This window comes from Lucilia cuprina, chromosome 6 (assembly GCF_022045245.1).
Source record: "Lucilia cuprina isolate Lc7/37 chromosome 6, ASM2204524v1, whole genome shotgun sequence".
NCBI lineage: Eukaryota > Metazoa > Arthropoda > Insecta > Diptera > Calliphoridae > Lucilia > Lucilia cuprina.
The window spans coordinates 46,013,671-46,025,299 of NC_060954.1; the positions used below are offsets into that span (position 1 = coordinate 46,013,671).

The window sequence follows — 11,629 nt, forward strand, 5'->3', positions numbered from 1 at the left end:
AATAAATACAAAATTTTCCAACATTTTTTTGAAAATCAAAAATTTTTCACCTTATACCAGTTTGTGACTCAAAACATACTTATAAATATTTATTAGCTAATTAATACACAGTCCAAACGGCTGAACCTAGAATCGTAAAATTTTAACAGAATCATAAAATTTTGACAGTAGATGTGTTTTTGGTTATGTAGATCCACTAAGGAGGGATTTTTGGAAATTTGTACATTTACGAATAAAAAGGGGAAAAAACGGATAAAACAGGTTTTCTTAATTATGTTACACAATATTAGTGATACAAGAAAAATTTTAAATGCACCTGTATCTACTCTTTTTTTAAATTCATACTTTTAAGGGGTAAAAATGTGTAACAAAGGTGATTTTGGTACCTTTTTTGGCCCTTTATAACTTTTGAACTAATTGAACATAATAAAATTTTTCTAAATATTTTGGATACATCTCCCAAAATTATGAGACACCTGTTTCGTACTATTTTAAAATTCAGTCCTTTTTGGGTGTAAAAGGGAGAAAATTGTATTTATGGTACTTTTTTTTTAGCACATTAAGAAAACTTTTTCGGTTTATTGAATTATTCCTATTAAATTACGTATAATATTATTACAGTATTATTGTAATAAAATTTTTGCTATTTCACTGGGGAAAAAAAGTACCAAAAAGGGAAAAAACGGGAAATTTTATTTTATTCAAACTCATTGAGTCAATTTTTATAAAATTTTAAAAAGGTAGTTTATTTACTCACACAAAATAAGCTATTGGTATATTATTTTGGAATTCGAGTACTAAGGACAATATAGGACCAAATTCGAATAAATTGTTTGGTACCTTTTTGAAAACACAATTTTTTCTCGAAATTTATTCCACTTTTGGTACTTTTTCTTCCTTCAAATGATACTCTACTGTATGTTCTTTAATATGAACTCAAAACATATGATTATTAAACATACACGGTCCTCATTGAATAAGATTCTTTAAGAGACAACTTTTTAGTACTTTTTATATCATAAATTGTACTTTTTTAATTTTCTAAAATATTCAACTTAGGAAGATTAATTTTAACATATATGGTCTTGACTGAATAATATTCTGTAAGTGGGAACTATTTGGTACTTTTCTATTCTTCAAATAGTACCTTTTAGATTTTTTTAATGGTTAACCGGAACACACGATCCTTATTGAATGAGAATTTATTGAGAGAGATTATTGTACATCGGAAAAAACGATGGTTCTTTTTGATATTTTTAAGATATTTAACATAGTTAGGGTAGCGAAGCACCCAGGGTATGCTAGTTTAATATAAATTGTGTAAATTCTAAAATTCATAAAATACTAGGGACATAGACTAGAATGTAGACTAGACTATTGACTACATTATAGTCTGAATTGTAGATAAGAATATAAAATAAACCAGACTATCGACTGCATTATAGACAATACTATAAACTAGACAATAGACAATGCTATAGATAAGGTTCAATACTAGACTCTAGACTAGGTTAGGTTTACAATTATGTGTAGACTATACTATAGGCTACACTAAGGATAAGACTATAGACTATAATATAGACATGACTACAACTTACACTATAGATCAGTCTATGGATTAGACTATGGTCTAGAAAATAGACTAGACTAAAGGCAATGATCTTGATTATTATCAATACCATACTATAATATAGTTTATATTATAGACTACACTACACAAGACAAGATTAGACTATGGTCTAGAAAATAGAATAGACTAAAGGCAATGATCTTGATTATTATCAAGATCATACTATAATATAGTTTATATTATAGACTGCACTACACAAGACAATAGAATATTCCACGTTTCCACGACAATTGGATCTACGCTCCATAACGACCCGATTCTCAATCGGCCTCAGAAACAGCTGTATCAACCGATAGTTTTTTCCCCAGGGAATAACATCCAGTTACAGCCAACTTGTTACAACAACATGGAATATTCTATAGACTAGACTTAGACTACACTAAAGATAAGATTTTGGACTAGATTATGCTATATACTTGACTTTAGACTAGTCTTTAAGCTATATTATAGACCAGTCTATAGACTAGACTATGAATAAGACTTTATTATAGACCAGACTCTAGACTGGACTGTGGAATATACCAAAGACTAAACAATAGAAAGGGCTATAAAATATACTATAGACAAGACTATACACTAAACTATAGACTAAAACTATAGACTAAAATATAGCTGGTCTATAGACTAGATTACATACTAAATGGAGGTTTAAACTATTTGTAACACAGCCATTTCCCCATTGGGCGCTTATATACTGGCAATCAAACAATTAAGTATTCAAAAACAACATTCAAGGATTAATTTTAATTCATTCGCTAATCGCTTACTTAAAAATTGTCTCTAAAAGCAGATGTTATTTGTTTATGTTTACATTAATAACATCATACCCCAAAAACACACTCGCGCACATTAACATTTAATGAGAGAAATGTTATTCAGCCGGCATTATTTAAGAGAAATCCGAACATATGTTTCTCTCAAACATATTTATATATTCAGTACAAAAGAAATTTCTATACAATTGTTTGTCAGATACATATTTTTCTTTCGTGTGGTTGTTACGCCGAAATATTAGAGTTTTTTTGTGAGTTCTTAATTGTTTGTAACAATTAAATGATAAATAATTTAATAAATTATATTTGTTTAAATAAAGTATTAGAATAGTTTAATATAGCTATGGCCGATGATGTAAAAATGGATTTAAAACAATTGTTGACCGCATGGAAATTGGAAAATATTTTACCCCATTTAATTGGTAAGTTGTTGTGTTTTTTCTTTCTTTTAACTATGATGGTTTGTTGCATGGTGTGTGTGTGTTTATTGTTTTGTTATTCATGGGTTGATTTATTTGTTTGAGTTTCGTTGATGGGACTTATGAAGGAAAATTGAATTTATTCACAGCAAACATTTAGCAATGATACAGTGGACCAATATGTCATGCGTTTGATTTCTACTAATTAACTAACTAACTAACAAACTGACTAATTAACTAACTAACTAATTAACTAACAAACTAACTAACTAACTAACTAACTAACTAACTAACTAACTAACTAACTAACTAAATAATCTATCTATCTATCTATCTATCTATCTATCTATCTATCTATCTATCTATCTATCTATCTATCTATCTATCTATCTATCTATCTATCTATCTATCTATCTATCTATCTATCTATCTATCTATCTATCTATCTATCTATCTATCTATCTATCTATCTATCTATCTATCTATCTATCTATCTATCTATCTATCTATCTATCTATCTATCTATCTATCTATCTATCTATCTATCTATCTATCTATCCATCCATAGTTAAGAGATTTTAAACAGTTACTAAGAGAAAACATTATCAAATACAAAATATAATTCAGGTGAACAAATATGTGTGGTAGAATTCAGTTGTGCTTACAAAATAAAGGTATTTTCCTTAAAAATACATTTCTGTATTTAATTTTACAAATAGATGGGATTTCAGTAATTTATTATACATTTTGGAGCCGTCTGATGGAAAATATTGTAAGCCATTTAATTGTTTAGTATGTTTGATTGTACAGTTTTTTGGTATTGTGTTATTTATTTTATCGTTTGCTTTACGTCTGAATTGGTTGCAGCAAACATGTGTGAAAATGTAAATAACATGAGGTTGCCACATTTTTGATAGTGTATTTAACCCTTAAGGGGCTTAAAAATAGAACTGAACTAAAATTGAACTAGAACCAAACTCAAACTGAACTAGGACTGAAGTAGAACTGAACTAGAACAGAACTAGAACTGAATTAGAAGTGAACTAGAACTAAAGTAGAACTCAACTAGTAATGAACTACAACTAAACAAGAAATAAACTACTAATAGACTCAAACTGTACTAGAACTAAAGTAGAACTGAAGAAGAATTGAACTAGAACTGAACTACTACCGAACTAGATCTGAACTAAAATTGAACTAGAACTGAACTAAAACTTAACTAGAACTAAAGTAGAACTAAACTAGTAATGAACTAAAACTAAACAAACATTAAACTAAAACTAAACCAGAACTGAATAAGAATTGGAATGGAACTAAGCAAGTATAGAACTTAAGCTGAACTAGAACTGAATAAGAATCGATCTAAAACTGAACTGAACTAAACTAGAACTGAACTAGAACTAAACTAGAACTGAACTAGGACTAAACTAGAACCGAACTAAACTAGTAATGAATTAGAACTGAACAAGAATTGAACTAGAAATGAACTAGAACTGAACTACTTCTGAACTAGAACTGTACTAGAATTGAACTACAACTGAAATAGAACTGAACAACAATTGAATTCGAATTCAACCAGTGAATAAGAATTGAACTAGAACTGAACTGAATAAGAATTGAACTAGAACTGAACTAAAATATAACTTAAACTGTACTAGAACTAAACTAGAACTGAACTAAATTAGAACTGAATATGTATGTTGAATAGAACTAAAACTAAACTAAAACTGAACTAAATTAGAACTGAATATGAATTGAACTAAAACTTAAGTAGAATAGAACTAAAACTAAGATAGAACTGAACGGCAACTAAACTAGACCTTAAGTAAACTAGAACTGCACTAGATCTAAACTGAAACCGAACAAAAATGAACATAGAACTGAATGAACTGAAACCGAACAAGTATTAATCATAAAAGAATAGGAATTGACTTAGAATTGAAGTATATAGCAACTGTATGCAAACTAAGCTAAAACTGAACAATCAGAACCTAACAAGAACTGGAATTGAATTAGAACTAACCTAGAATTGTAGTCTTTCTAAAATAGTTCAATATTATGCACGATTTTTTTCTTTAAAAAGAAATATATAATATACAATAAAATACATTTAACGAAATACAACATATAATGGTTCATAACATAAGTCGCTTCCCTTTAAATGGGTTAACTCCAATAAATTATGATCACCGAGTATTTCCACTAATATATCCACCATCTAAAAATAGAAATACAATATTTATACTTAATTAATAAAGTTTTGAGAATCAAAAACTATGCTTAATTCTTACATCTTCCATTTCCCTGCACCAACTTGGTGTATCTAAATTATCCATCAGTCTATTCTCTAACATATTCAGTCTTAATTTCTCCGTTCGATTTACAGCTATTTCCTCCACCTTTACACAGATATTGGCCACATCGAATTGACACTGCTCAAAACTGATTTCATTTAATTGAGGAGTATTCTTAAGAAGATTTACAAAATTATATGATTTTATTTGACAGCTTCTAAAGCGTAATTTACGCAAGTTGGTCAATAGACGGAGGGAGGTTATAGTATTGGCGGGTAATGGATTTTCATCATTGACTATAGTCAACTCTTCTACATTCAAATGCATTTCCAAACAATTCACTAAAATATTATCAACATTAGCGGTTTCCACTAGACGTATCTTGTTCGCCTCCCAAATGGATAGTAATACATCAAACAATTGTCTTGGATTATAATGATTCGTTATGACTAACTCTTTGAGTGCTTTGAGAGGCTTTGCCAGAAAGTAATAAAATTCATATGTATTTAATTCCAAATATTTTAAATCCTCAACTTGAGCATCCACTAAATTCATCTGTTCAAATTGATTGTTATTGGGAAAAACATTTAGTTTTAGTTTTTCCAATTTCAATTTATTAATTATGGTCTGAAATTGCAGCATTTCAAGTTTAAAGCAAAAACTTAAATTGAGATCTTTTAATGAGCTCCACTCCGCCATATAGAGGCCGGTTAAATTACCATGTGGACTAAATGCATTTAGATTTGGTAAAATCTGTTTCAAGTCTTTTATATCACTGTCTTTCATAAAGTACGGCTTGCTGAGGGTGAAACGAAAATTTTTCACTCGTGGCAAGCAAAACTCTTTCATTATTACATATTTATCTTGTGTTAAAAATCTCAATTGTAAAACTTCCACTATGTCTTGTATAGTTTTTAAAAATATCTCAAATTCTTGATTACTTAAGGGCACCTCCAAAAAATTGATATGTACATGTTTGTATTTCAACAGCCATAGACTTGTTACTGTCACCTGTAGACCGTTGTTCACTTGATGTAGCGTTATTTGATCTTTTAAATTGAGATATTTTACAATTTCTATCAGACAGTCGTTATTTAAGGAATCCATGACATTGATAGGTTTATTCTGTAATAAAATTTAAAAAATAAAGAAATTATATATTTAATATTTTTTTTTTTTTTTGCAAACCACTAACCAGAAAATCAATAATATTAGTTTAAGCTTGTTGGAAACCTCTAACATGAATGACAGAATTATGGACTTCTTTTGGTTTTTCTAATGTATTTTTAATTTTCTTTCATTGTTGAGTAAAGATTTAAGGTGGAAAACTGAATTTAAAAATACAAATATACATACATATATAAAATATGTATTTATTAAAAGGGCTTAAATATAAAATACTAAGACAATTTCTGAGTTAAATGGTAATCTCGCATTGTAAAGTATTGTAAATACTTAAGTACATGTGTAAATATGCTAAGATCTGTAAACCTCTTCTAGAACTGCACAAGAACTGAACTGAACTAGAACTGAAGTAGAACTGAACTAGCACTGAACTAGCACTGAACTAGAACTGAACTAGAACTGAACTAGAACTGAACTAGAACTGAACTAGAACTGAATTTGAACTGAAATAGAATTGAACTAAAACTTAACTAGAACTGAACTAGAGCTGAACTAGAACTAGAACTGAACTAGAACTGAACTAGAACTGAACTAGAACTGAACTAGAATTGAACTAGAACTGAACTAGAACTGAACTAGAACTGAACTAGAACTGAACTAGAACCGTACTAGAGCTGAACTAGAACTAAATTAGAACTGAACTAACACTGAACTAGCACTGAACTAGAACTGAACTAGAGCTGAAATAGAGCTGAACTAGAACTGAACTAGAACTGAACTAGAAATGAACTAGAACTAAACTAGAACTGAACTAGAACTGAACTAGAACTGAAGTAGAACTGAAGTAGAACTGAACTAGAACTGAACTAGAACTGAACTAGAACTGAACTAGAACTGAACTAGAACTGAACTAGAACTGAACTAGAACTGAACTAGAACTGAACTAGAACTGAACTAAGGCTGAACTGAACTAGAACTGAAGTAGAACTGAAGTAGAACTGAACTAGAACTGAAATAGAACTGAAATAGAACTGAACTAGAACTGAGCTAGAACTGAACTAGAACTGAACTAACACATTAATGTTTCATACTTTCAGTTATATCCGATTACAGTTTATTATTTAAAATTCTATTTACTAAAAACGGTTATAATTAATTGATTTAATATTTTAATGTTTAATTGAAGAACAAATAATTGATCACTTTTATCACCGAAATGTATTTGCAATGAAAATGTACAAAAAGTATTATTTGGTATTAGCAAAATAAAACCTCAACTGAGTTTTGAATGAATCCGTTTTATAAATATTTTATGAAATTATCATGCATATTTAACAACGATAGATAAATCGCAAAACAAAAATCGTTATAAAATTTTTTATTACAGTTTACTGTGCGACAAGACTGGCAGATAAAAGAACTTTAACGCTTTTTATCTCTTTGCCGCATATAATGCGTAGAAAAATTACATACAAATAAATTTATATGTAATACATTTTGTTTAAATATAGATTTGTATTGTATCAATAACACTGTGCTACAAACAGAAAAAATGTATGCAGAAAATATTTTGTCAGATAGTAGAAATTTTTGGTAAATTATCTAGACTAGTGTTATAATATTAAGATTTCTGCCAATTTCTGGCATTTGACAAAAAACAAAACACTGTTGCACAGTGTTATATTAGGTATATATGTATATCTTTATAAAAAAATTGAATTGGAATACAATTTTTATCTAAAACAAACTTGAACATCTGTTTCCATTTTGTTGCAATGACGACATTTGAATTTTTAGTTTTTTCATTGAAATAATCGCACTAAAAATTTATTATACAAATACTTTTATATTTACAATGGAGATACATTTGTATAAATTACATTTAATTTCGTATTATTTTCTAATACCGTGGGATCATTTAGAATAAATATGAAAAAATGGCCATTATGTATTTGGGCGAGTTGAAAAGTTAATGAAAGTTTGAGAACTGGGTAGAGAATAGAATAAAATGCCATTAAAAACCTACACTTCACTGGCTTAATTATCAATTATCAGTTGAAAATACTAAAATATTGGCACGTTCACACATTCAAACATATGTACATGTATTTGTATACAATTCATTAATTGAGCAATTTTATTAACATTTATAGAACATGCAATTTCTTTTGTCATTGATTATTTAGTTTTAACTCGATTCCTGTAGTAAAAATAAATTATTTTTGTGAAATATCCCAGAAGTTCGGTCGGACAGTAACCCTTCAATTTAGGGTTACCCCTAGCCACAAATGTGAAGAATGTTTTCATTCATCGTTTACAAAGAATAGGTACATCCGTGACGAAAGACAAATTAAAACCAACCAGATGATGGATGGAAATCACTGACTTTTTTCGGATGCATTCACTATTTGTCGAGCTGATATGATCGCAGTAAATTATATATCCAATTCAAAAACTGATCTAGAGACATTTGTTAAAAATATTAGTGATCTCTATGATCACAGATCTAGTCCAGTTTTAATTAAGTTCTAGTTCAGTTCTAGCTCAGATCTTGTTTAGTTCTACTTTAGTTCCTGTTTAGTTCTAGTTCACTTTTAGTTCAGTTTTAGTTAAGTTCTAGTTCAGTTCTAGTTCAATCCTAGTTCAGTTCTGGTTCAATTCTAGTTCAGTTCTAGTTCAGTTCTAGTTCAGTTCTAGTTCAGTTCTAGTTCAGTTCTAGTTCAGTTCTAGTTCAGTTCCAGTTCAGTTCCAGTTCAGTTCTACTTCAATTCTAGTTCAGTTTTAGTTCAGTTCTAGTTTAGTTCAGTTCTAGTTCAGTTCTAGTTCAGTTCTAGTTCAGTTCTAGTTCAGTTCTAGTTCAGTTCTAGTTCAGTTCTAGTTCAGTTCTTGTTCAGTTCTAGTTCAGTTCTAGTTCAGTTCTAGTTCAGTTCTAGTTCAGTTCTAGTTCAGTTCTAGTTCAGTTCTAGTTCAGTTCTAGTTCAGTTCTAGTTCAGTTCTAGTTCAGTTCTAGTTCAGTTCTAGTTCAGTTCTAGTTCAGTTCTAGTTCAGTTCTAGTTCAGTTCTAGTTCAGTTCTAGTTCAGTTCTAGTTCAGTTCTAGTTCAGTTCTAGTTCAGTTCTAGTTCAGTTCTAGTTCAGTTCTAGTTCAGTTCTAGTTCAGCTTTAGTTCAGTTTAGTTCAGTTCAGTTCTAGTTCTGTTTTAGTTCGGTTCTAGTTCGGTTCTAGTTCAGTTTTAGTTCAGTTCTAGTTCAGTTCTAGTTCAGTTCTAGTTCAGTTCTAGTTCAGTTCTAGTTCAGTTCTAGTTCAGTTCTAGTTCAGTTCTAGTTCAGTTCTAGTTCAGTTCTAGTTCAGTTCTACTTTAGTTTTTGTTTAGTTCTAGTTGAGTTCTAGTTCAGTTTTAGTTCAGTTCTAGTTCAGTTCTAGTTCAGTTCTACTTTAGTTTTTGTTTAGTTCTAGTTCAGTTTTAGTTCAACTCTATTTGAGTTCTAGTTCAGTTCTAGTTCAGTTCTAGTTCAGTTCTAGTTCAGTTCTAGTTCAGATCTAGTTCAGTTCTAGTTCAGTTTTAGTTCAGTTCTAGTTCAGTTGTAGTTCAGTTCTAGTTCAGTTCTAGTTCAGTTCTAGAAGACAATTCAGTTCTAGTTCTGCTCTATATCTTTTGTGGTTTTGAGCTAATTCTGTACTAGTTCTATTCTAGTTTTGTTCTAGTTATATTCTAGTTCTGTTCTAGTTTTGTTCTAGTTCAAGCAATATGATAAGATAAAATAACGACTACTAGTTCTATACAATAAGATAAAGTTTAACTTTCTTCAACTAACATAACTTTAAGTCTAAGAATATTTAATTAATACAACCTATCCCGTTGGCCATTTTAACAAACACTTTTTTATAGAAAAATGGGGATATACCTCTTAAAAATATTACATGTAAATCTACCAAATGTATATTAAAATTTTAGATTTTTGTTTCCTCTTGAACATTTTTCTCCATTTTAATAAATAAATTGATCAAGCAATTCTTAAGGTTTCTTATGTGAGTGAAACGACAATTTTCAAACATTTTGTAAATTGTTAATAAACGTTCATTGAACTCTGACAGCAAAGAGGAAGAAATGAAATGTTCCAATTAATTTAATAAATTCCATTACGTTTATTTATTTCTTTTCATTTTATTTGTGTTAGGGGGAAGTGATTTCTTTTTATTTTTTTTTTCTTCCTTAGATTTGATTAAAGAAATTGCCAGCATTTCAATTTATTATATTCTTATATGAAAATGTTTGTTGTTTGGTTGTGTTTTTATTCTATTTGATTTGATCAGTTTGTTATTGTACGCACTTAGACTTAGTCATAATATGTTTTTAGATAAAAAAAAAACAATTTAAAAAATAAATATTATTTTTAGTATTTTAAGTCACAGGATGTTTACAATTCCTTTAAGTATTTACTCATTAAAGAAATGACATTAAAATAAATTTACTAGTCCCTTGACTAGTGGAAAGTAGACAGTCAAAGAACTAGTTATGTATTCTTGACCTCTTCAAAATGATATCAAGATAATACGAATATAATATTAATAAGTTTTATATAATTTTCTTTTATAAAAGTTATTCTTAAAGTACATTGCTATAATTTGTATTAAAACCATTTCAACCTTTTGACCTTGTTTAAATTTAAGGTCACTTTTGCAGATAACAAAACAGCATATATCTACTCTACTTTAAACTTATTAGTATGCTGTTATTAACTTATAAAAAAAGTACTGAAACATTTTTATAACTTCCTTCAATTTCAATAGGATCGAAAATTCAATAAATTCCTAAATAAAAATCTTTGAAAATGAAATCGAAGCAAGGAAATTTAATGTGTCGTATTTTTCTTATTTTGATAATGTCGTAATTTTGATATGTATGTATGTATGTATGTATGTATGTATGTATGTATGTATGTATGTATATTTTTGTATGTATGTGTGAATGTATGCTTATTTTGGGCAAAAGAAAAGTTTTAAAATTTTGCAAACCCTCCTTAAAAGAAAAATCCACTACAGTTACAGAAATATGTTTAAGGATACACAGTCATCAACATTTACGGGGATTAGAGAGTAAAGAATTGTTCCTTTTTTATTGCGCATGTTTTTACTTTTGACTTTAATAAAAATACTCATACACATAAAATTTAAGCACAGATACAAAAATTAAATAAAGAAAGAAAGAGGACTTACTAGAGTAAGTCGGTCCATGTGATACCTTATATTGAAATTGTTATCGACTTTTGTTCTAGGTAATATCTATCTATCTATCTATCTATCTATCTATCTATCTATCTATCTATCTATCTATCTATCTATCTATCTATCTATCTATCTATCTATCTATCTATCTATCTATCTATCTA

The 11,629-nt window shown here is 28.8% G+C and overlaps 1 protein-coding gene across 1 annotated transcript in view; it reads right to left on the reverse strand.

Annotated features, from left to right (window-relative positions):
* Positions 1–4,874: 4,874 nt before the first annotated feature.
* Positions 4,875–11,629, reverse strand: part of LOC111686548 — a 34,108-nt gene continuing 27,353 nt past the window's right edge. Inside the window, exons 2-3 of the mRNA XM_023448914.2 lie at positions 5,114–6,241; positions 4,875–5,040 (exon numbers count right to left, since the gene is read on the reverse strand). Coding sequence (XP_023304682.2) covers positions 4,933–5,040; positions 5,114–6,223 — 1,218 coding nt within the window. The 5' untranslated portion in view covers positions 6,224–6,241 and the 3' untranslated portion in view covers positions 4,875–4,932. The remainder of the gene's footprint in view (positions 5,041–5,113; positions 6,242–11,629) is intronic.